This window comes from Salmo salar, chromosome ssa17 (assembly GCF_905237065.1).
Source record: "Salmo salar chromosome ssa17, Ssal_v3.1, whole genome shotgun sequence".
NCBI classification, from domain to species: domain Eukaryota; kingdom Metazoa; phylum Chordata; class Actinopteri; order Salmoniformes; family Salmonidae; genus Salmo; species Salmo salar.
In genome coordinates this window covers 60621365-60647609 of record NC_059458.1, presented here as the reverse complement: position 1 = coordinate 60647609, position 26245 = coordinate 60621365, and the positions used below count along the sequence as shown (strand labels likewise).

The window sequence follows — 26245 nt, the reverse complement described above, 5'->3', positions numbered from 1 at the left end:
AAGCCCCAGTGCACAGTTCTGCTACAGGCTACTGGACGATCAGAGTGTATTACCGAATTTCTTGCAGGAACATGCTGCAAGCTATTTTTAGCCCGTAGCCTATGGTAGAACAGTGTTGTGCATTGCTTTAACGCATTATTGTCAGGTATTAAGTTCACATTTCCTGTCTTTTGAGTTTTTACGGTAAAAAGTAGAGTAGAACTCAATTGAAATGTGTAGGCTTTTGGTTGACCAACAATTTAACCTACTTGTCACCATTTAAGCTACTTGTCACCCTAGCTTCTGATCAGATACACCATCAAGCTATTTTAGCAGTTTAAACGGTGTCAAATAGTTAATTGTATTACATTATATGTACGATGGATGATGAGAACGCATTGAAATATTTAATCAAGCTTACCCAGGATGGCGAATTGTGCACACTTAAAAAAGAACTTGGTGGCAACATTGTTGCACATTTTGTCAACAAAAAACATTTCGGGAAATCGGGTGATACATTGTTGCATTATGCTGCCCGTCATGGCCACTTGGACATTGTGCAATTTTTAGTAAAAGAGATTGGGATGGACATAGAGCTTTACAATACCGACTACAAAAGAGCTCTGCATGAAGCTGCGTCCATGGGACAGCGGGAGTGTTTGAGCTATCTGCTCACTGAAGGAGCCAAAGTAGACTGCTTAAAAAAGGCTGATTGGTGAGACAAACATTAACACGCAAGCCATGTGCAAACATTAAGACAACGTTATTCTATATATATATTTTATTACATTTTGAAGTGTGTTTTAGGAAAAAATGTATTGAAAAACACATTTGTTTCTCCGCTTTCTATCCCCTTCGATAGCTCAGTTGGTAGAGCGGAGGACTGTAGAGGCTAAATGCTGAAATCCTTAGGTCGCTGGTTCAAATCCGGCTCGAAGGAAAATATTTTCTTCGGCCCATGTCATATCAGTTCGAAGTTTTTTCGCCATGTGCATAAATGCTTACTCGCTAACTCTCCTCAACAATGCATTAAAATATCAATCAAGAATCAAATGCCAAGTCCAAAAATAATAATACAAAGTAATAAAACTCGTTGTGAGATGTACACAATAGAATAAATAGTATGATTTATAAAATAATATATGTCCAATTATGATGACTGTTATACAAGTAGTAAAGTAACTTGGAATAGCAGCTTAAAAATATATAGTAATAATAACTAGTAACAGCAGTGGTGACCCTGTGTGCGTGTGTCATGTATACCAAATAACAAATTAGTTGTTCTAAGATTCAATTAAAGTTCTGGTTTCAATTGATCATATAGGTACTGATTAATTGAATGACCAGAGTCAAATTCATTAGAGAGCAAATGGAAGCAACCGGCTGAAACGGGGAAGGACAACCAGAATTTGTCAAATAAGAGAGGCTTGTGTTTTTTCAGTTGCAAAACGGTTTTCTACCCTGTGCACTAACGAATACGATCCTTCTTTTTCTGAACACATATATCTCCCTTCGATAGCTCAGTTGGTAGAGCGGAGGACTGTAGAGGCTAACTGCTGAGATCCTTAGGTCGCTGGTTCAAATCCGGCTCGAAGGAAATGTTTTAATAGGTCCATGTAATATCACTGTGCCTGCATTGTATACCATTATCAACACACTACTATGAATATAACAAATCATTAAATACTACACAAAATTGGGGTGGGAGGGTGAGTAAAAAAAATAATATATTGATTGTATTGCCTTTGTGACCCAATAAAAACAATTGTTTACCAAAATAATTACCTCACAAAATGCAACACGTACGTGAATTGAGATATGTGCAATTCTGGTCCACCATCGTGACCCACCTCTACTTTCAGGACCCCTCTGATGATGGCCTGCACCCGGAGGAACCTGGGTGTGATCCAGGAACTGCTGTCCCACGAGGCCGATCCCACGCTGAAGAACAAGGACGGCTGGAACTCCTTCCACATCGCCTGCAGGGAGGGAGACCCAGCGGTCATACAGCACCTCCTACTGGCCAACCCGGAAGTCTGGAGGACAGAGAGCAAGACACTGAGGACTCCTCTGCACACTGCAGGTAATCTCTGTGCTAACAAATCAGACATGTCACAGGTCTGGACATATTCACAGGTATTTTGAACAATATGCATAAAATATATATTTTTCTGGTTCATTACCCTTTCTCTGTCTATTCTCTGTTCCTACAGCGATGCACGGCTGTGAAGAAGTGGTCAGCATCTTGGTACAGAGGTGTGTTTGTCTATGTTTGTGTGTGTGTGAGAGGCGGTATGAATTAGGATATGTCTCAGAGGATTTGCATACTTGTGAGAAGGCATGTTAGAGTGTCAGTGTTGAGGCTCTGTGTGTTAAAGTGATCATGTGTAATTGTGTGTGGGTGTAGCGCTAACTGACCCTCACTTCTCTGTTTGCAGGTGTGGTTATGTTCCGGATGGCAGGGACAGCTGTGGGGTCACTCCCTTTATGGACGCAGTGAGGAACGGACACATATCTGTGGCCAAACTACTGCTGGAGAAGCACCAGGTACACTGGAGACTCTGAAGGAAAATAACATTTCCATCTATCAAAACATATCTGAGATAACTGAAATTTGCACCAAAAAATCAACTTGTCTGTATCTCACTTAAATTCCACCATAGTCCCCTTGGGAAAATGAATCCACCTCAACCACTCCAGTACCCCTGGACATTGAATAAGATACTGACCTGTATATACTTGTATTCTCGTGTGTCACACAGGCCTCTCCGACTGCAGCAGACATCCTGGGGGCCCAGCCGGTGCACCATGTTGCTGTCACAGCCCAGGAGGAGGCGCTAGAGTTCCTAGTGAGGGACCTCGGAGTGGACGTGAACCAGACAGCCACTGACATGCAGCTCACTTCCCTGCACTACGCTGCCAAGGTTAGCTCTATTCTGTAAACGTCTATAATCAGGCCTATCCTGTACATAAAGGCAAATTGTGTGCATAATATTATATCATGCCTGATATTTTATATTTTCAGGAGGGCCACACAAGCACAATCAAAACACTCCTCACATTAGGAGCAGACCTTCACGTCAGGGACAAAAAGGGAAGAACAGGTACTGTAGAGAAATGGTTCCCAAACTGTGGGGCGAGGGGTTGGCGGGGGGGGCACGGGTTCCCCCCCTCAAAAGTATATTATAACTTTTTTTTTTTTTAAATGAACTCAATCCGGCTTTAAACTGAAAGTTTTAATAGTAGAATGCACAAGATGTAATTTCACAATTGGGTAGTGCATCATCAGATCCTCTTGTCATGTTAGTCTTCGCATACCTTAGAGAGCTATTTAAAACTTGTCAAAATGTCCAAATCAACTAGCCCATGTCAGCTAATGTTTTTTAAATGTATTTATCACATGAATACATATTAACCATGGGAAAATGTATAGAATTGCAAGAAAATTTGCTTTAAGACTGCAAAGTTTCTTTGCACCCCATGACAAAATGTGTAGAATTGCACAAAATAAGCTTTAAACCTGCAACATTCTCTCCACCAACAAGAGTGGTGTGAACAGTTTGTATCATGAACAGTGCTTGTGCAGGGGTGGCGCGGGATGTTTCCCAATGCTGGAAGAGTGAAAAAGTTTGGGAACCCCTGTGTAGAGGCATAATGCTGTACATTATGATAATTGCACTTTGCTTGTAGCAATACACATTAATCAAAACAACTGATTGGAGGCCAAATCTGAATTTGTGCAACAAGAAAAACTGGAAATGTAAGTTTACATAATACAGGGAACAGGATGTGTTCTAATTACATAACTTCTGTCTTGCGTATGCAAGTAGTTCTGGCACTAGAACCAATTCTCAAACCACTCTATTTAAAAAAAAATATGGTACTTTCTACTTAACTAGGCAAGTCAGTTAAGAACAAATTCTTATTTCAATGACGGCCTAGGAGCAGTGGATTAACTGCCTTGTACAGGGGTAGAAAGACAGATTTTTACCTTATCAGCTTGGGGATTTGATCTTGCAACCTTTTGGTTATTAGTCCAACGCTCCAGCCTCATATAGTCACAAGTACAGTTGATCTTGAATGCAGGTCATTGAATCCTGCCCTTGGGCACCCTGTGTTAGGGGTCATCACAGGTCCAAAAAGTTGGACCCGTTCCAAAATGGATCTGGGGCTTTCCCACCCGACCTGATATGCATAAAGTAATTTTCAAAAAACCTGTTCAGATCAGAGAGTAGAAAGAGAGAAAGAAACCTCAGACTGGGCGCTGCCAGCTCCATCAATAAAAGAGTGATATTGGCGAAATGATCCACATTTAGGCCCTACGTGTCCTTAAAAACTGCCTATTACAAATTACAAAAAAACTATTTGTTGTGTTTCGATGGGTAGCATATTCAAAACTTCATAGCCTATTGTTTCATTGGTTTTTACTGTCCTCAAACATTAACTGTCCAACTTACTGTTTAGCTGTTGGAGATTTGAGCGCTAAATGCATCAGGGCATTGCATGCATACAGGCCTAGACGTCCACTAGAAAAGCTTAGGCCTAGCCCTAGAGAGAAAGATAGATATGCTGGCGCCATGTTCCCAACACCGACATGCATTTCTTTATACTTGTCAGATGGAACTTAATTTGGCCAACAAAAAAACACTTGTTGCATATTTAAAGAACTGGTTTAAACCTTTACAAGCGTTTTTAACAGACTAGGCCTATATTGTAGCAACTACCTATCAAATGACAGCAATAGGCTAAAGCTATTTATTTTACAACAGGAATACTTTTAACCTATGTTAAACTAAACACTGAGTACAAAGTTAAAAAAGACAGTTAACTTAATTTAGCCAACAAAAATGTCTCATAATGAAACAAAACACTTTTTGCATATTTAAAGAACTGGTTAAAAAGTTTAAAAATTGCATCAAACCTGAATAGCGAGTTGCACTCAGTCCATTTGGCCATGCCAACTTTCTTCTCATCTTTGTCCACTACAATATTAAAACTTGTCCCTGAGGACATTCCCCTTGTCACCTTCTTTTCATTATACTATTTCTCCTCTAACTTTCGTTTTACTTTAATGAAAAAGGCCTCCATCTTAGCAATCAACAGTAGCCTAGTTCAAGGCTCCTTTCACTCCTTTCGCGTGTGAGGTGAGCAGGGGTAACCAGTTTCCACTGGACATAAGCTACAAGCTCATTCAGTTCTCATCGCCTCACACACATTAGATTAGCAGAGGACGGATCCACCCGAGACCCGTGGCAATTATATCAGACCCGACCCAGATCTGAGACACAACTTTGGGTCCTGGGTTGGATCTCTGAATTTTGGGTCTGTTGGACCCGTGAAGACCTCTACCCTGTGTGTGCACTGTGCAGATCTCTGCGCCAGCAAGTATCTAACATTGATTAATTAATCTACTGCCTGTGTCTCTCTGTGCTTCCCCCAGCTCTTCATATGGCGTGTACAGGGCAGCATGCAGAAGCGGTCAGGACACTCCTACAGCTGGGGCTAGTAGACATGGTAGATGCCTCGGGCACCACTGCTCAACAGCTTGCCAAAAAAACAGACGTGCTCAGAGTGTTTGATTGTGATTTGACATAAACTACTGTCTGAATGGAGAATCAATAAATTATGGACATTAATGGTATTCTGGATGGCAGAATAATAACTTCATATCATTTCTTTCTGTGTGGATTTTGTTGATGGGGATGAAACAATACAGTGCCTTCAGAAAGTATTCACACTCTTTTACTTTTTCCACATTTTGTCGTGTTAAAACGTGGGATTAATAAAATAATTTAAAAAATGATATATCTTGAGTAGATAAGTAATCAACTCCCTGAGTCAATACATGTTAGAATCACATTTGTCAGCAATTACAGCTGTGAGTCTTTCTGGGTACATTTCTAAGAGCTTTGCACACCTGGGTTGTACAGTATTTGCACATTATTCTTTTTTAAATTCTTTAAGCTCTGTCAAGTTGGTTGTTGACCATTGCTAGACAGCCATTTTCAAGTCTTGCCATAGATTTCCAAGCCGATTTAAGTCAAAACTGTAACTAGGCCACTCAGGAACATTAAATGTTGTCTTGGTAAGCAACTGAAGTGTATATTTGGCCTTGTATTTTAGGTTATTATCCTGCTGAAAGGTGAATTTGTCTCCCAGTGTCTGTTGGAAAGCAGACTGAACCAGGTTTTCCTCTAGGATTTTTCCTGTGCTAAGCTCTATTCTGTTTCTTTTTATCCTAAAAAAACTAGCATACCCATAACATGATGCAACCACCACCATGCTTGAAAATATGAAGAGTGGTAGTAAGTGATGTGGTGTGTTGGATTTGCCCCAAACATAACACTTGTATTCAGGACAAAAAGTGAATTGCTTTTGTTGTGGAAATTCTTTACAGGGACACTTGAATTCAATCTTAAATTAATCATTATTTATTATCAGCATGCTGGAGAGGTTCCAACCAACTCAATGCACCAAGTACACATGCCGATCAGGAGCTCTACCCGGGGCAGTCCCGTTAGTTCTCTTATATACATACAAGTTATATTTGCATTTACATTTACATTTACATTTTAGTCATTTAGCAGACGCTCTTATCCAGAGCGACTTACAAATTGGTGCATTCACCTATAATATCCAGTGGAACAACCACTTTACAATAGTGCATCTAAATCTTTTAAGGGGGGGGTTAGAAGGATTACTTTATCCTATCCCAGGTATTCCTTGAAGAGGTGGGGTTTCAGGTGTCTCCGGAAGGTGGTGATTGACTCCGCTGTCCTGGCGTCGTAAGGGAGCTTGTTCCACCATTGGGGTGCCAGAGCAGCGAACAGTTTTGACTGGGCTGAGCGGGAACTGTGCTTCCTCAGAGGTAGGGAGGCGAGCAGGCCAGAGGTGGATGAACGGAGTGCCCTTGTTTGGGTGTAGGGCCTGATCAGAGCCTGAAGGTACGGAGGTGCCGTTCCCCTCACAGCTCCGTAGGCAAGCACCATGGTCTTGTAGCGGATGCGAGCTTCGACTGGAAGCCAGTGGAGAGAGCGGAGGAGCGGGGTGACGTGAGAGAACTTGGGAAGGTTGAACACCAGACGGGCTGCGGTGTTCTGGATGAGTTGTAGGGGTTTAATGGCACAGGCAGGGAGCCCAGCCAACAGCGAGTTGCAGTAATCCAGACGGGAGATGACAAGTGCCTGGATTAGGACCTGCGCCGCTTCCTGTGTGAGGCAGGGTCGTACTCTGCGAATGTTGTAGAGCATGAACCTACAGGATCGGGTCACCGCCTTGATGTTGGTGGAGAACGACAGGGTGTTGTCCAGGGTCACGCCAAGGCTCTTAGCACTCTGGGAGGAGGACACAAGGGAGTTGTCAACCGTGATGGCGAGATCATGGAACGGGCAGTCCTTCCCCGGGAGGAAGAGCAGCTCCGTCTTGCCGAGGTTCAGCTTGAGGTGGTGATCCGTCATCCACACTGATATGTCTGCCAGACATGCAGAGATGCGATTCGCCACCTGGTTGTCAGAAGGGGGAAAGGAGAAGATTAATTGTGTGTCATCTGCATAGCAATGATATGAGAGACCATGTGAGGATATGACAGAGCCAAGTGACTTGGTGTATAGCGAGAATAGGAGTGGGCCAAGAACAGAGCCCTGGGGGACACCAGTGGTGAGAGCACGTGGTGCGGAGACAGATTCTCGCCACGCCACCTGGTAGGAGCGACCTGTCAGGTAGGACGCAATCCAAGCGTGCGCGGTGCCGGAGATGCCCAGCTCGGAGAGGGTGGAGAGGAGGATCTGATGGTTCACGGTATCAAAGGCAGCAGATAGGTCTAGAAGGATGAGAGCAGAGGAGAGAGAGTTAGCTTTAGCAGTGCGGAGAGCCTCCGTGACACAGAGAAGAGCAGTCTCAGTTGAATGCCCAGTCTTGAAACCTGACTGATTAGGATCAAGAAGGTCATTCTGAGAGAGATAGCAAGAGAGCTGGCCAAGCACGGCGCGTTCAAGAGTTTTGGAGAGAAAGGAAAGAAGGGATACTGGCCTGTAGTTGTTGACATCGGAGGGATCGAGTGTAGGTTTTTTCAGAAGGGGTGCAACTCTCGCTCTCTTGAAGACGGAAGGGACGTAGCCAGCGGTCAAGGATGCGTTGATGAGCGAGGTGAGGTAGGGGAGAAGGTCTCCGGAAATGGTCTGGAGAAGAGAGGAGGGGATAGGGTCAAGTGGGCATGTTGTTGGGCGGCCGGCCGTCACAAGACGCGAGATTTCATCTGGAGAGAGAGGGGAGAAAGAGGTCAAAGCACAGGGTAGGGCAGTGTGAGCAGGACCAGCAGTGTCGTTTGACTTAGCAAACGAGGATCGGATGTCGTCAACCTTCTTTTCAAAATGGTTGACGAAGTCATCCGCAGAGAGGGAGGAGGGGGGGAGGGGGAGGAGGATTCAGGAGGGAGGAGAAGGTAGCAAAGAGCTTCCTAGGGTTAGAGGCAGATGCTTGGAGTTTAGAGTGGTAGAAAGTGGCTTTAGCAGCAGAGACAGAAGAGGAAAATGTAGAGAGGAGGGAGTGAAAGGATGCCAGGTCCGCAGGGGAGGCGAGTTTTCCTCCATTTCCGCTCGGCTGCCCGGAGCCCTGTTCTGTGAGCTCGCAGTGAGTCGTCGAGCCACGGAGCAGGAGGGGAGGACCGAGCCGGCCTGGAGGATAGGGGACAGAGGAAATCAAAGGATGCAGAGAGGGAGGAGAGGAGGGTTGAGGAGGCAGAATCAGGAGATAGGTTGGAGAAGGTTTGAGCAGAGGGAAGAGATGATAGGATGGAAGAGGAGAGAGTAGCGGGAGAGAGAGAGCGAAGGTTGGGACGGCGCAATACCATCCGAGTAGGGGGAGAGTGAGAAGTGTTGGATGAGAGCGAGAGGGAAAAGGATACAAGGTAGTGGTCGGAGACTTGGAGGGGAGTTGCAATGAGATTAGTGGAAGAACAGCATCTAGTAAAGATGAGGTCAAGCGTATTGCCTGCCTTGTGAGTAGGGGGGGAAGGTGAGAGGGTGAGGTCGAAAGAGGAGAGGAGTGGAAAGAAGGAGGCAGAGAGGAATGAGTCGAAGGTAGACGTGGGGAGGTTAAAGTCACCCAGAACTGTGAGAGGTGAGCCATCCTCAGGAAAGGAACTTATCAAGGCGTCAAGCTCATTGATGAACTCTCCAAGGGAACCTGGAGGGCGATAAATGATAAGGATGTTAAGCTTGAAAGGGCTGGTAACTGTGACGGCATGGAATTCAAATGAGGAGATAGACAGATGGGTCAGGGGAGAAAGAGAGAATGTCCACTTGGGAGAGATGAGGATTCCAGTGCCACCACCCCGCTGGCTCGATGCTCTAGGGGTATGCGAGAACACGTAGTCAGACGAGGAGAGAGCAGTAGGAGTAGCAGTGTTATCTGTGGTGATCCATGTTTCCGTCAGCGCCAGGAAGTCTAGGGACTGGAGGGTAGCATAGGCTGAGATGAACTCAGCCTTGTTGGCCGCAGACCGGCAGTTCCAGAGGCTGCCGGAGACCTGGAACTCCACGTGGGTCGTGCGCGCTGGGACCACCAGGTTAGAGCGGCAGCGGCCACGCGGTGTGGAGCGTTTGTATGGCCTGTGCAGAGGAGAGAGAACAGGGATAGGCAGACACATAGTAGACAAGCTACAGAAGAGGCTACGCTAATGCAAATGAGATTGGAGTGACAAGTGGACTACACGTCTCGAATGTTCAGGAAGTTAAGCTTACGTTGCAAAAATGTTATTGACTAAAATTATACAGTACTGCTGGCTGGTGGAGTAGGCTAGCTAGCAGTGGCTGCGTTGTTGACTTTGAACGTGTAGCTGGCTAGGTAACCTGATTGATCTTATTCATAATTCATTCATCATTAACGTTTGCTTCATTCACGTGACCAACCAATACTGGGCCATGCATGTGACAGACTAATACCTCACGAGGCTTCTTCTCTCGGATGCTGAGACCTTGAAACTGAGATATCCCTTGTTCAAAACAAGGGTCTGGGCGTACTGCCAAATTGCAGATACTGATAGTGAGGATTCATTCAATCACTTTCATGAACACAGAAATTGGTTATTAGAAAAGCACAAACATAAAATGTTCCATCACACTTTGCCAATTTTTTTGCACATTCACTTTAGTGCCTCTTGCCCGCACCTCCAACAACACTTCTTTCAGCATCTGGTCCCCCATCCAGGGACTGACCAGAACTAAGCCTGGTTAACTTCAGAGGCAAGCCAGCAGCAGAATGCAGGGTGGTATGCTGCTGGCTCTTTGTAGGGACTGGGTGTATTGATACACCATCCACAGTTTAATAACTTCATCATGCTCAAAGGGAAATTCAATGTCTGTTTTATTTTATTTTTCTCCTACCAATAGGTGTCCTTCTTTGCGAGTCATTGGAAAACATCCCTGGTCTTTGTGGTTGAATCTGTATTTGAAATTCACTGATTGACTGAGGGACAGAGATTAAGTAGCCATTCAAAAATCTTGTTAAACAATATTATTGCACACAGAGTGAGTCCTTGCAACTTATTATGACTTGTTAAGCACATTTTAACTCCTGAAATGATTTAGGCTTGCCATAACAAAGGGGTTGAATACTTATTGACTCAAGACATTTCAACTTTACATTTTTTCTTAATTAGTAAAATGTTTGGTAGTGTGTAGGCCAGTGATAAAAAAAAATCTACATTTAAACCATTTTATATTCAGGCTGTAACACAACAAAATGTGGAAAAAGTAAAGGGGTGTGAATACTTTTTGAAGGCACTGCATGTGACAGTTTGGAATATGAAGGATTAAAGAAAGGATTAGGAGAGTTTTTATGTTGTTATGATTGTGTGAGTTTGTCACCTGACCTACTGACTCAACAAAGCAAACAGAGGATGCAATGTGGACTGGATCCTGTCCATCCGGAAAGACTTGCTAAGTGAACCAAGGTGATCTATGCATAGCAAACGCACACAGATATATACACACACACACACGGGAGAAAACATACACACACCGTATAATGGAGCTATTGGCAATGTCACAAAGAGGACACCTCTGACAAAATAAATACTGAGCATAGGCAGGTGGTGGACTACGGTAGCTACAGGAGACTTTTACAAATTACAAGACGAATAAAAGCACGATTCTTATGAAAAATATATTTTGGGAAATGTTCATTGATAAGTACATAATCGATTCATTATCAATACCCAGAAATGTGAGAAATGTTCTCCGTTATTGACAGGCTCCTCCCCTACAGTGAAGCAGAATCGCTTGACGTTGAACTGCAGCCCCTTTCGTTTCCAGCTTTGCAGATCTCCATTTTCTTCGGGCCACTATTCAGGAAAAGAGGAGAAAATACTTGGGAAAATGAATGAAGAATACGACGTTATCGTGCTGGGTACCGGACTGACGGTGAGAATCATTTTACCATGCCAGTTCGTTCCTTGAATAATCTAAGCGATGCTCAGAGGCAATATATTCCTTCAATTGCCACTTTGTGTGCGAGCTTTGCTAACCCGCTAGCTAGCGTAGTTCAACTATCGGCTGGGCCTAATAAGCTAGCTAGCTAACTACTGTCAGTGGTCACGTCTGTCAATGTCTCAATGAACTTAACTTTCGGTAGCTAACTAGGTAACTACTAATACGTTTAACGTCATTTAAGGTGGTGCCTCAGTCTCATATTCATGCATGCTGTTTATCAATCAAGTTGGAAAATCTAACTGGCATTGGTAGCTAATTGGTTAGCATGATAGCTGGATAGCCATTGTAGCTAATGCCAGCTTTGTTTAGGCTAACGTGTCCCAGTTTGACAGTGTAATGTCCTTTTTTAGTTTGAAAAAGTGTGCATATGCTCTCATGTTGAATGTGATACGAAGGTAGTGTAATTTTCGAATTGGATACTCATTTATGTAACGTTACTATCACCATGCGATGAAGCTTTATTCACGAGTGCTTGGATTTTTCAACAGGCGGTGGTTTTGGTTTGTTTTGTGGAGGAGATTCTCCCCGCGAGTATTAGTTTAGCTACTGTAGTTAACTTGTAACTAGTTAGCTAATCTAACTGATGTACACTGTTAGTACACTGAACACAAATATATACGCAACATTTTCAAAGATTTTACTGAGTTACAGTTCATATAGGTAATCAGTCAATTGAAATAAATTAATTAGGCCCTAATCTATGGATTTCATATGACCCAGAGTACAGATATGCATCTGTTGGTCTGGTTTGACCACCATTTGCATCATGCAACGTGGTTGATTGTGGCCAGTGGAATGTTGTCCCACTCTTCTTTAATAGCTGCACAAAGTGTTTGGATATTGGCGGGAACTGGAACACGTCCTACACGTCGATCCAGAGCATCCCAAACATGCTCAATGGGTGAGATGTCTGGTGAGTATGCAGGCCATGGTAGAACTGGGACATTTTCAGCTTCCAGGAATTGTGTACAGATCCCTGCGAAATGTGTCTGCATTATGCTTAAACATGAGGTGATGGCGGTGGATGAATGGAACTAAAATGGGCCTCAGCATCTTGTCACAGTATCGCTGTGCACTCAAATTGCCATCAATAAAATTAAATTGTGTTCATTGTCCATAGTTTATGCCTGCCTACCATAACCCCACCACCATCGTGAGGCACTCTGTTCACAACGTTGACATCAGCAAACCACTCGCCCACACAACGCCATCTGCCATCTACAGTTTAAACCGGGATTCATCCATGAAGAGCAAACTTCTCCAGCGTGCCAGTGGCCATCGAATGTGAGCAGTTGCCCGCTGAAGCCAGTGACGACGCCGAACTGCAACCAGGTCAAGATGACGAGCACTCAGATGAGCTTCCCTGAGATGGTTTCTGACAGTGTGCAGAATTTTTTTGGGTTGTGCAAAACCCCAGTTTCATCAGCTGTCTGGGTGGCTGGTCTCAGACAATCCCGCAGGTGAAGAAGCCGGATGTGGAAGTCCTGGGCTGGCGTGGTGGCCGGTTGGATGTCCTGCCAAATTCTCTAAAATGGTGTTGGAGGTGGCTTATGGTAGAGAAATTATCCTGCAGCTGCCCTGGTGGACATTCCTGCAGTCAGCATGCCAGTCAGCATGCCTCTCTCAGGACTTGAGACATCTGTGACATTGTGTTATGTGACAACTGCACATTTTAGTGGCCTTTTATTGTCCTCAGAACAAGGTGCACCTGTGTAATTATAATGCTGTTTAATCAGCTTCTTGATATGCCACACCTGTCAGGTGGATGGGTTATCTTGGCAAAGGAGAAATGCTCACTAAAAAGGATGTAAACAAATTTGTGCACAAAATTTGAGAAATTAGCTTTTTATCTATATGCAACATTTCTGGGATCTTTTATTTCAGCTCATGAAACATGGGCCTAACACTATCATGTTGCATATATATTTTTGTTCAGTATAAATAGCTAGCTAATTCAGTGTTTGTAAAATGATTGGGTAGTGAACAACAGACACCTGCAATTTATGAACCTTACTCCACCAAACCCGAACATAGCGAGCTAATGTCACATAGCTCAGGGTTTCCCAAACTCTGTCCTGCCCAAGCACTGCACAGCTCACTCAAGTTATCAAAGCGAAAACCAAAACGTTCACCCAGGGGGAGCCCAAGGACCGAGTTTTGGAAACCCTGATTTCGCTAGCTAGTTTCTCAAGTTGATTCTGCAGTACTAGTTAATTACTTTGTATCCACTAGCCAGCCAGCAAATTATATTTTTATCAAAGGATATTCTGTCACAGATATTAGTTCTCGTACATTTTGTAGCTAGCTCACAAGAACATGCATGGAAGAGAACCAAAATGACCGATAGTATGTTGTTCCCACTGCTTTACTCAGCTGTAAAACACTTGGTTGAGGCATGACAGGAAAAACTTGATAGAATTTACTGTACTGTGAGGCCTCACTCAGATCTATTTACAGTTTCCTGTCTGTCTCGCATGTCTGACTCAGGTGGGGGAGTGTGTTGTTAAAAATAACAGTTCAGCAATAGATCACACACAAAGACAATCATACTGTTACATTGGGAAACAATCCATTGCCAAGGTTTGAAAGCAATACTTTCACTGATACAGGTCCAGCTAGTTCCTTTGCTGTCAGTCACACTGACTGTGACATTCCATGATTACATAACTTAGGAATTCCATATTCCATCCAGGAATTGTGTGAAATTGTTCAGAATCCTGTGCAGCCACGTTTAGTGTAGTCCACTCCAACAGGATGTGGCAGTCAGGAAGGCATTTTGGCTTGTCAGCAGTAGGGGTAGGCAGCCTGGTTGAGAGTGTTGGCTTTTGGGTTGGTGACTCCTGTGTTGTTTTAGACTGCAGATGGGTGTGGTTCGGTCGCAGAGGAACTGAGAGTACAGTGCAAGTTTAAGTTCTGCAAAAGCAAGACAGACCGTTGGCAGAACTCTGAGGCATCACGTATACTTAACTGGCGCCATATACTATGATACAGTGGTATGATACGAGAGATGGGCTTAGTTCCAACTGATGCAGGTCAACCCTAGCAAGGATCCAGTTCTGTTTGGCATTTATTCAAGCATCTCCCTGCCCGCCACACACTCCACCCTGATTGTGGTCCATGTGGTTGAGAAAGACATGGTGGGGAAAGGAGAACTGGCTGTTCTGGGATATGCTTTTATTGTATGTATCCTCCTCTCTCTGCAGCTGGGGCCTAGCAAACATCTACCTCTAGTCTGGGGGGGATGGTGGTGTCCTTGTCCGTCTGTCCCCATACTTAAAGGATGGGGGCGGCAGGTAGCCGTTAGAGCGTTGGGCCAGTAACCAAAAGGTTGCTAGATCGAATCCCCGAGCTGACAAGGTAAAAATCTGAACATCCCCTGAACAAGGCAGTTAACCCACTGTTCCAAGGCCATCATTGTAAATATGAATTTGTTCTTAACTGACTTGCTTACTGTAATTTCCGGACTATTGAGCGCACCTGAATATAAGTCGCACCCACTGAATTTAAAAAATAGATATGATTTTGAACATAAATAAGCCGCACATGTCTATAAGCCGCAGGTGCCTACCGGTACATTGAAACAAATTAACTTTACACAGGCTTTAACGAAACACGGCTTGTAACAAAAAAAAAAAAATTAGCAGTAAGCTTTAGTTGTCTTTTTGCACTGAGTCGATTCCTCACGCTGCTGTTTCCAACGTCTTTCATCGACTCATTAAGACCAAGCTCCCGTGCAGCAGCTCTATTTCCTTTTCCAACAGTCAGATCAATCGCCTTCAACTTGAAAGCTGCATCATATGCATTTCTCCGTGTCTTTGCCATGATGAGGGTGACAAAATGACTACCGTAATCAGAATGATGGGAAGTTTGAGAGCGCTCGATTTAATCTAAACAGTAAACAAAAAAAGTTGTTTGACCTTAACCCGTTCGGCAATTTCATTGGTCTAATGAAAGCTTCATGCCGCCAAAAAACTGTGCACGTCACAGAATGTGTTTTTAAAAAAATAAAAAAAATAAAAAAATCTATATATTAGCCGCGTCATTGTTTTAAGCCACGAGGTTCAAAGCGTGGGGAAAAAGTTGCGGCTTATAGTCCGGAATTTACGGTATTTAAAGGTTAAATAAAACAAAATGAGGCCCAGGAGGGCGTGGTCATCAATATTATGGCCCCTCTTTTACACCATCACTTGATACTGTTGGTTGTCATGTGATGCCATTATTGGGATGTCATTCATATGATGTAATTTGAGAGTCCTGGCCAAGCTAAACTTTTTCCTGATAGAAGGATAGAGGGCTGCAGTAGCGGATGAAACATGGAGGCATTAGATTTAGGTAATAACTTTGGGTGTCATTCAATTAGAGCAAGGGAAGAAGATGAGGTGATGGTTCTAGTACTGTGTGTGGATCCTGAGAGTGCGCAATGACATTACAGATGCAGTCCAGATATTGGATCCCAACCTTTTGGAGTCACACATGAAGGAGTTGTGGGGAAATGTCAGCCAGGGTGGCACTGGCACACAGTCACTCTTGTTCCCAGCGTGACTCACACTGTGGCCTTTTGAACTTCAGAGAGCCGCCCAACACTTTACCGTCTTCAGAGTGGGCCTCAGTCAGTCACTCGTCATAAAAATCCACCTACTTGTTATAGGGCTGCTATGTTAAAGATTAAACTGTGAAATCCCCCCCCCCCCATCCATTTACTGCCATATATTCTTCTGGAAGTTACAGCACCAAAAGAAAATATCTTTTGTCACACACCAGATAGTGAAATGTTGTTTAACAAGGTCAACCATAGTAGAACGGCGCCCCCGGATCAAATTGGGCTTAACTGCCTTGACAACCTTGACACGTCGACAGGTTTCTCACCTTGACGGCTCGGGTATTCAAACCAGCAACCTTTTTCCTTATTGGCCCAACACTCTAACCACTTGGCTACCTGCCACCCTCCATGTATATTTAATAGATTTACAAAACCGTGATGAGAAACAAGGACAATTTTACGCCACACAACCAAATTGAACATGTCTCCAGCTTTCCTCTGATTGTCTTCCTAAATGAATAGGGACATATGAACAGCTTGCCTTCCCACATAATCCGAAATCCTCAAGACACGTTTGGACTTTCAGTTGCACCTTTTATGGTGCCCTTTTCCCACGAAAGAAATACATCTGTAATAATTGGTACTAAAATGGTAAATTGGTCATTATGGATGGAACATCAAAGGCATTACCTGCACCTTTTTCTAAGATGCCTTTTATGAAACAGACATTCCTCATGTGCTTGTGGTAGACTACCAGTCAGTGAGATGAGCACATGCTTCCACTGCGGATGTGCAGCACAGGCAGTCCTGCATCTCGTTAATCTCACGTTGAGTGACATCGATGCTTCTCTCTGAGAGTGGACATTGATTTTGTTTCCCTGAGAGACCTGACCGGTCAGTGCTTTTTTTTAGCTCAGTAAAAGTCCCTGTTTGTCTAACGTTAAGGCCCATGGTCAGAAAATGCAGTGGTGAGGAAATGATACTGTTCTTAAACTTGCCCAGCCCCAGACAGAGGGGTTGGCTAGGGCCAGCATGGGGCAGGCTAGTGGGTCAGGGACCCTGTATCCCCATGATGATGGGAACAGCAGAGGCAGGGTGCTGTTTTTGTACACCGGAGCCCTGTCCTAAGTTGCCCTGATCTGAATGGGGCTGACTCTAGGGAGATGGAAACTGAAACAATAGCAGAGTCACTTCCTGTGACACAATGCATTGTGTCAGACCTGGCAGCAGTGCACACCAGGAGTGTGGAATCATGATGCTGTGGTGTCCTGTTTGTCGTATTATTAGTCATTGTCAACACAGTGTAGCCTATAAAATGTCTCTCCCACAAACACAACCTGTCACCTCTTCTGCCCCCATTATATTCAATCTGAGTCATTCCACGGTCTTATCTAGGGTGATTTGTTACAGTAAGATCAAATATGTAGGCAGAAGCTACTGGATGAGGTAAACATCTGTCAGCACAGTGTTCTGAATCAGGCTGCATTTCAGTTGAACTTTTTTTCTGAATATTGTCCACGGAATCACATGACGCAGAGTGTATTGCTGCTTCTACAAACCAGCTGCCGTGATCTTAAGGTCTTTTGAAAGACGGTGGGAATTCGAGTCAGTCACGTGCGCACCTTTTCCTCTGGCCGGCCGGCAGTACTGTACCAGGCAGCCCGTGATTCTTGACTAACTTTGGAGAAACTATTGCCTTTACAGAGGAACTCTAATCGCAGCCTAGCACTGCAAAGGGAGAAACAGAAAGCTGCTGATCGGCAGCTTGCTTGTCCTATCTAGCCTAAATTCCGTCTTTTAAATGGAGCGTGAGTTGAATTGGACGCTCAAACCTACTCCCCTCTCTGCATAGCTCCCCTCTTCAGTGGCTGTTGCTAAAACCCTTTATTTTGTGGCGACACTGTCACTACAGACTGCCTCTACTCTAGAATGCCAGAGAATGTTGAATAGAGTTCTGTGTTGTAGATTCTGGAATCTCCTTCTCTACTGTTAACCAAAATGGAGATCATACTGAATTAACTCTGTGACTCTGGTCCCACCCACGCCCCCGCCCTCTCCTCCACTGCCCTCTTATCAAAAGTGGCGACACACACACACACACACCAGAACTGAGGCCATCTTCAGTCACAGCCTTAGCTGGTCATGGTAGTTAGGCTACATAAGTCTACTCTCCCAGAGGATTCATCAGTAGATTTAATGTTTGTCTGTTGTGTCATATCAATCCTATTTTTATGAAATTCCTGCTTATTAGGCTAAATGATTGCTTACGCTATATAATCAGTGTTAATCCATCTTAAGTACACACACGGCTAGCAGAGGGGAAGCATGAGTAGACCACTAGCATAAGCTATCATTATAGAGACCCTGCCAGCTGGACTGGTCCACTGTCGCCGGCCACACAGTCAGTTATCAGATTGGAGCATGAAAAGACGGGGCTAAACCAGACAGGGACCACATTCATTACTTTGACTACATCTGCGACAAAGTCTCAAATGTTTCCTTGTCTAGTTGAATCTGGGCTGTGTGAAATGTGAGGCTTTTAGTGCATTTTCTGCCGTAACGAGACCGTGACTGTCTGTGCGTCTGCCATTATGAAACACAATCCTATCTGGAGAAGAACAAAACTGATACCAGCAATATTCATACAACAATACAATCTCAAACATGAAAATCAATATCTAGGATTCAATTATCATTCCAAATGTTTGACCTGTGCGATATTGGCAACTATCCAGGTTTAAGTGATTTGTGTGATGCTCAACCCCCTCTCCTTCCTGTCTCTCGTCCAATAGGAATGCATCCTGTCAGGGATCATGTCAGTGAAGGGGAAGAAGGTCTTGCACATGGACCGGAACTCCTACTACGGGGCAGAGAGTGCCTCCATCACTCCCCTGGAGGATGTAAGTCAACCTCTGACCTCTACTGCTTGACCTCTGAGGCGCTGACCCCTAAGACCAACCTCGACAGGCCACACAAGACACAAACTAAGACTGTACCATTCTCTTACACAAGATAACAGGCAGGATGCCTACTCACCCATTTCCCAGAAATGTTTGTAACCGTATGAATCTGAATGATGAGGCATGAGGAAGAGAACAAGGAACTAGTCATACTAATCTGAATATCCTTAAAAATGGGTGACAGCACATGATCAATATAGTCAGTTGCTGCTTATATATGCACTCTGTTGTATTCCTCTTGGCTAAATTGCTGCTTCAACAAAATGGCAAATTATTCTCTCTTTTAGCTGTATAAACGCTTCAGTCTCCCAGGCGCCCCACCGGAGTCCATGGGAAAAGGCCGGGACTGGAATGTGGACCTCATCCCGAAGTTCCTCATGGCCAACGGTAAACACTAATCACCACTTTTTATTATGTATTATATTAACTAGGGCCAGGAGTTTTCCTGACCATGTCACCAGACAAGGAAAAACTCTGGACCTTAGATATAACACTTCATTCTTGGTCTCAGGGGAAAAGAAGGGATGAATACCAAAAATGTGATTCTGGAATATTCGGTAGTTGGGTCATGGCCATATTTGATAGTGCGACTGATCTTGTTGCCTAGCAATGATTGGATGTGGTTGACAGGATGAGGCAACAGAGAGAACTTTCAATTGGAAGACTAATAAAGCTGTATATGTAAAAGTGATTTTGAATTGGATTGAACTTTATTCTCATAACCTGTCTGGGAAAGGTAACACTGATTTGTCTGTCTCACCTGTGCAGGTCAGTTGGTCCGCATGCTGCTGATCACACAGGTGACGCGCTACCTGGACTTCAAGGTGATCGAAGGCAGCTTCGTCTACAAGAAGGGCAGCATCTACAAAGTGCCCTCCACCGAGACCGAGGCCCTGGCATCCAGTGAGTGGTACAGGGGGACTAGGGGAAATAGAGGAGAGGTTGGGTTTTGTAGTTTTTATGTCTGATAAGCTCAGGTTGACTCTGCATACAGTAAACTTTTAATCAAGTCTAATATCCATCCGGCTTACAGCAGTCTAAAACAGTGAATTGTTGACATATCATACGTCAAAATGTCTTACTGTCATCACAGCTCCTCACAAATAACCTCTTCCTGGTTCTGTATTGTCTTGCTTTTCAGCTCTCAATCATGTAGATAATTAGCTACCCCTGAATAGCACAACTCTCTCCCCTACAGGTCTGATGGGGCTGTTTGAGAAACGGCGCTTCAGGAAGTTCCTGGTTTTTGTGGCTAACTTCGATGAAAACGACCCCAAGACCATGGAAGGCGTGGACCCCAACAAGACGACGATGAGGGATGTGTTCAAGAAGTTTGACCTGGGCCAGGATGTCATCGACTTCACAGGACACTCCCTCGCCCTCTACCGGACAGACGAGTGAGTCACCTGCATCATCTTATTGGCTGAGCCAGAGATGGAAGGTGTTCGGCCATTTTGGGGTTAACTAAAAAGCATCAAGAGTTCCAGGTCGTCTTGTTTGCAGTTGCACTACGTTGATTATCAGATTTCAGGATATAGCTATATTCTGAGACTGTGAAAAAGGTGACCTGGAATGTCACCATTATGACACCTTTTAGATGACATGGCAGCCTCACAAGCACAGGGTGTCAAGGATAGTCATCCTATTTTCCAGTCTTTCAAGAAACTTGGTTATATATTCAAAGAAAGTACTATATTCATTCTTGTCTCTCCCCTCTCTCTCAGGTACCTGGACCTGCCTTGCATGGACTCGCTAAACAGGATCAAGCTCTACAGTGAGTCTCTGGCCAGATATGGCAAGAGTCCGTACCTCTACCCCCTCTACGGCCTGGGGGAGCTGCCCCAAGGGTTCGCCAGGTAAGGCTCAACTCTGACCTGTAAACATATGTCATTTCCCGTCTAGCTGCCTTTTTGTTTCATCCGTGTTTTGGCTTGTTGACTTTCACTATGCAAATAAAAGTTGGACTCATTTGAATCCAAATACAATGTTTAGCAGTATGCCCAATGATTACTTCTTATTTTGCTGTTGGACTGTTCGAATTTAGATGGGTCTTTTTCAAAGTGTGCTATTTCTTGAAAGTATACAATAGAATTCTGAACCGTGTGCTTCTAGTTAAAATTGACATTGTCAGAGAATTGAACATGCTTTACAGAATCTCTCCCTCTCGTTCCCTGTCTCCTTCCTGTAGACTAAGTGCTATCTACGGAGGAACCTACATGCTGAACAAGCCCATTGAGGAGATCGTCATGGAGGATGGAAAAGTAGTGGGAGTCAAGTCTGAGGGAGAGGTAAAAATCGTATTTCTCCCCGGCTTATATAGTGGCCATACTCTGAGGACTAGAGGAAGGCATGTGTAATCTTGGCGCTAATTCTTAAACACCCCCCAGATCGCCCGCTGTAAGCAGCTGATCTGCGATCCCAGCTATCTAATGGACCGCACAACCAAGGTCGGTCAGGTGATCCGAGTCATCTGCATCATGAGCCACCCCATCAAGAACACCAGCGACGCCAACTCCTGCCAGATCATCATCCCCCAGAACCAGGTCAACAGGAAGCACGGTGAGCCCCGCTGCAGGAAGTGATGTCACCACGCAAGGCCCCTATGGAAACAACACATGAGATTTATAAATTGAACATGAGAGACCATCTTCACGCTCAATTACCCAAAAGTATTGAGTACTTAAGACTAAGATGATAACAAACATCACGTAGCAGGTGTAAAAGAAACCCCTGAGGGGGGTCCCCACATCCGGGTTTAAGGGACCCCGATGAGGGTGAGATGATGGTGAAAAGGGTGGCATGGACCTAACCATATCACTGCCCCAACTCGCACCCAACTCGCACCCAACTCGGGCAAGGAGTGAAATATTGAATTTGCTAATATTTTTTTTATCCCCCAGATATCTACGTGTGCATGATCTCCTATACTCATAATGTGGCAGCACAGGGGAAGTATGTGGCCATCGTCAGCACCACAGTGGAGACGGACAACCCTGAGATGGAGGTCAAACCAGCCATGGACCTGCTGGAGCCTGTCGAGCAGAAGTACGAGCCTCATCACTAAACTGTTGATGTTGGATGTCTCCCACTAGTCTTTACTACGGTCATGTTGACTTTGTCATTTCTCTCTGCAGGTTTGTGAGCATCAGTGACCAGTACGCACCAACTGACATGGGTGCTGAAAGCCAGGTGGGTCCATTACTTCTGTTTGTTTCTGCTTACCCCAGTCAAGTCCAGTGACCTTGTGTTAACAAAAATACAACTATTGCTTGTCTTGTTTGCCTGTGTTTAACCATCTATTGTTTTCTTATTGTTGGCGTAGATCTTCATGTCCCGTACCTACGACGCTACCACCCACTTCGAGACCACCTGCGACGACATCAAGGACATCTACAAGCGGATGACGGGAACCGAATTTGACTTTGCCGAGATGGAGCGCAAGAAGAACGACATCTTCGGCGACGCAGCTGACCAGTAGAGAAATGAGCGAGTCTGCAACACTCGTGAATATCAGATATTTGCCACCGACAACTGAAATCTTAAAAAAATAAGGAAAACCATCCAAAAATATAGATAAAATGGGTTGGCTGACGATCCAAGTATACGTTTTGCCCTTTATGGAAGTTCACCCTATATATGAAGTTACAATATAGCATCGCTGGAAAAGGGGGCCAGGTGGGAGTTATGCATTTTATAATCACATTCAGACAGTTGTTGCACTGAACATTGGTATACATACGCCCTACGTTCTTTTTCATAATGTAACTGATCATTTTCTCTCCTGGATGTGGGCGTTTAGTCCAAATATGTCAAATCAATTGATCAATCAAAAGAAAACAGTACCACGGTGTGGGAGGGTCAAATCTATTTTGTTCAAATACTAATAATAAATAATGCAACCATGTAAAAGCATAAGTGTTTTGGGGAAGTGAATCATGAAATGTGATCAGATCAGTAGTATTTTTCTTGTCAGGTGTTTTTGTTGTTGTGAGGGAGGTAAGTGAGTGGCTTGGCTTGTTCCAGTTATGAAGCACTATTCCTAACAAGCTGTAACCAAAAAAGGGTTTGGCCAGCAAAGCTTCATTTGACCACCAAAACCATGTGAGAGAGGAAGCTTTTAATTGTTTCCTGTTACCAGCTAATATAAATACTCCCATCGATTGTGATTGGGGGGGCCTTGTTTTTTTTGTTTTCTTCATTTATCAGCTCCCTTGTCCTAGCGGCTCATCTCCAGCCTCTAGTAGCCAGCCCTGGGCAAGGCATCTTACTGTACCTAGGCCAAGCCACTGAACGAGCAAGTGTAGTCAAACTACCTGGACCTGTTTGCAGCAGCTTGAGTAACCATAATGTAATAGAATACTGTTATTTCCTTTACTATTAAAAATGAACAGTCCCAAGCAGACTGAAGCAGGTTGGGGATTTGTGATGAGGTTGACTAATTGCTTTAAAAGGACCAAATGTCTACTTTGGCAGTATTGATATGACAAGGGCCCTGTTTAAATGTCATCAATGTAAAAAAAAAAAAGATTACAAAAAGACGGTGCTCAAATGATTTCTGTACTGCAAAGTAAAAATTAACTTGTGAAAAAACAAAAGTATGTGTTGTCCTTATTCAGTAGTGAGTCGATGCTAGTATTGCTGTATGATGGGCTTTTGTGTGGTCATTTGAGTATCGGGAGCTTTGCCTTTGACACTTCCTCTTTAATACTATTTTATATCATCAACCTAAACTGTCTGCTGAACCATCTATGAACTTTGCACTGAAGAGGACCTTTGAGTTATTTATTGATGCAGAACTAAAAACAGACAAGAACAGTGATTCTTATGACATTAATGAAGTGCAAAGAGTACTCTGGATTTGGTGAATTCCTGTTGGCTGGTTGGTATTAATATGGCAGCCTATTTGTAACCGTTTTAATATGTAATGGTAAAATGCACTGTTAACATGGCATGTCCACAGAATCAAAAAGCTGTTACATGTTTGGTACTTAAAAGTCCCAAGTTATTCTCAAGTTTAGAACTACAACTCCCAAAAGGCTCTTCGGCTTCCCTGTCCCTATCGTAACATTAATCGTCACATGGACCCTGTTCCTATAAATAAACCCAGTCCACTCGTGTTGATTTTGTTTCTGTCCCGCTAATATTTCTCAATGGAAAATCCTGCAATAATGGAAATGACAGCGCCACAGCTTTCTAACTTTGGAAATATGGGTGAGTCTTCGATTTGGGCAAACAGACTATCAATTTTTCAATCTGAACTACATAAATTCCAATTATTGACGGAAAGGTGGTGAATGTAAATATGTTCGCTTTTATTCATTGCCCAACATTGTTCATTGGATGAACGCATAATTGCGCAACCAAAGGGTAAATACGCAGGAGGTTGCGTTTGTGCCAGAGCCTCTCCCCTTCCTGCTAGGGTTTTGGGCAGACAGAACTGTGTTCATGAGGCCGCGACCTTAGGCAGGGCCCTTCAGGTGGAACAGCTGATTGAGGGTGGAGCATCTGTAAACATGGTGACAGTAGACAACATCACTCCGCTCCATGACGCCTGCATCCAGGGACATCCAAACTGTGCCCGACTGCCACTAGATGCAGGGGCTCAGGTGAGGCAGCTACAGTAGGGCTAAATATATAGAGCTGTAGCAAGACACCAATACACCTACAGCATGTGTAGCAGTAGTGGTCCCACTCCCTCTATCTCTTCATCCCTTCCTCTTTACCCCCTCTCCCCCAGATGGACATGAGGACCATCCATGGTAGCACTCCTCTCTGTAACACCTGTGCTGCGGGGAGCCTGGAGTGTGCAAAGATGCTGCTGGAACATGGAGCCAAAGTCAACCCCTCCCTCACAGCACTCACTGCCTCTCCCCTGCACAGGCCTGCATAAAGGGTAAGACTGGGGCATGATGATGGGGTATATGACTGGGGAAATAGTGATAAGGCAGGGTCAGGTGGACTGGAGGAGAGAGAAAACAAGGCAGGAGAGGGAAGACTGACCAGGATAGGAGGGAAGAGACTGGTGGAATAGGTTTTAAACAGGAGAAGGAGAGGTAAGAGGACTGGAGGAAGAGGTAAGGCGATAAGGGGTATCACTAGGGAAAGTGAAGTAGGAGTGCAAGAGAAGGGGTGGGTGTGAGGAGGATGCACCATATGTGTATAGATATGTGTGAGAACTTCATATCTATAACGTTTGGTATCCGTCTATATACTGTAGGTAATGCAGATATAGCGAGGCTAATGATAGAGCATGGAGCCTTGCTAGAGGCCTTTGACCTCCAGTTTGGTACCCCGCTACATGCTGCCTGTGCCAAGGAGCATGTGGACTGTGCCAGGGTGCTGCTCAAAGCAGGTGAGGATGGGGACAAAGAGGAAAACATTGTCTCAGGCGACTGCTGTATTCATATCAATGGCTCTGTATGACTATACTGTGTTTATGAATACGTTTTACATACAAGTATTTGTTATGCTGGGTGGACACTGGAATTTCATTCACAAATCTGCCAAAAGGCCACATTTTCCTGAGGAAATGTAAGTATCGACTGTAAACAGAATGTGTTTTCTATTCAGGTGCCAAGGTGAATGCAGCTAAGTTCCATGAGACGGCTCTCCACCATGCTGCCAGAGTAGAGATGGTGGACATGATTGAGTTACTGGTGGACTTTGGAGGCAACGTGTATGTCACAGACAATGACAACAAAAAGCCCATAGACTACACCAAGCCTGGCTCTCCCACTGAACAATGTTTACAGTATTATGAAAGTAAGTCCAGAGGCAATAATATTTTCCATTTGTGTTTCTCCATCACTTATGTGACTTTTGTCATTGTGGCTGTCTGATTATCTCTAGGTACTCCTCTGAGTCTGCAGCAACTTAGCAGAGTGGCTCTGAGGACGTTGCTGGGTACCAGAGCTCTGGAGGTCGTAGGTCAACTGGACATATCTCAACTTACCATCAGCTACATTCTCTGAGACATGAGGGGTGCTGATGCTGCCTTATGAACTGACTCATGGATGGATTCCAAAAGGAATATCAGGAAAAGGAGAAAGCTTGAATACTAAGTTGGGACACATCATCTTCTTCTGAATATGTTTTGTTTACTGTGGGACACACATGCAATATGGTGTGATGTATTACTACGTTATAAGCAGTAACAATACATTGTAAAATACATTTCAAGAAGGCCTGCAACAATGATGTTATAATATTGTATAGAGATGAAAGCTTGTTTTAACATGGTTAGGGAAAATAAAGCCAAACAACTTCAGTTCTCTACT

General features: G+C 44.2%; 2 protein-coding genes, 2 non-coding genes and 1 pseudogene across 4 annotated transcripts; all 5 read left to right on the top strand.

Annotated features, from left to right (window-relative positions):
• Positions 1 to 225: 225 nt before the first annotated feature.
• On the top strand, positions 226 to 5646 carry LOC106576232 (ankyrin repeat domain-containing protein 16). The gene is made up of 7 exons (XM_014153282.2): positions 226 to 694; positions 1842 to 2062; positions 2193 to 2235; positions 2418 to 2526; positions 2742 to 2903; positions 3005 to 3083; positions 5420 to 5646. Exons 1-7 carry the CDS (start codon positions 360 to 362, stop codon positions 5572 to 5574), a joined length of 1104 nt encoding a protein of 367 aa, XP_014008757.1. The 5' UTR covers positions 226 to 359; the 3' UTR covers positions 5575 to 5646.
• Positions 832 to 919, top strand: trnay-gua (transfer RNA tyrosine (anticodon GUA)). Its single transcript is given in 2 exon segments — positions 832 to 868; positions 884 to 919. It is a non-coding gene; the product is annotated as a tRNA-Tyr (tRNA).
• Positions 1489 to 1576, top strand: trnay-gua (transfer RNA tyrosine (anticodon GUA)). Its single transcript is given in 2 exon segments — positions 1489 to 1525; positions 1541 to 1576. It is a non-coding gene; the product is annotated as a tRNA-Tyr (tRNA).
• Positions 5647 to 11304: 5658 nt separating the features above from the next.
• On the top strand, positions 11305 to 23558 carry gdib (Rab GDP dissociation inhibitor beta). Its single transcript, NM_001141733.1, is given in 11 exon segments — positions 11305 to 11399; positions 18801 to 18908; positions 19256 to 19355; positions 19737 to 19871; positions 20167 to 20365; positions 20693 to 20824; positions 21157 to 21256; positions 21356 to 21527; positions 21869 to 22013; positions 22103 to 22157; positions 22291 to 23558. Coding segments are annotated over 11 exon segments (1347 nt in total). The 5' UTR covers positions 11305 to 11354; the 3' UTR covers positions 22447 to 23558.
• A 617-nt stretch (positions 23559 to 24175) lies between these two features.
• On the top strand, positions 24176 to 26235 carry LOC106576229 (ankyrin repeat and SOCS box protein 13-like; annotated as a pseudogene).
• The last annotated feature ends 10 nt before the right edge of the window (positions 26236 to 26245 follow it).

Coding starts and splice junctions, on each gene's coding strand:
- LOC106576232 (XM_014153282.2), top strand. CDS start 360: ATGGATGATGAGAACGCATTGAAATATTTAATCAAGCTTACCCAGGAT. Junction 695..1,841: donor TGCTTAAAAAAGGCTGATTG/GTGAGACAAACA, acceptor CTCTACTTTCAG/GACCCCTCTGATGATGGCCT. Junction 3,084..5,419: donor GGACAAAAAGGGAAGAACAG/GTACTGTAGAGA, acceptor TGCTTCCCCCAG/CTCTTCATATGGCGTGTACA.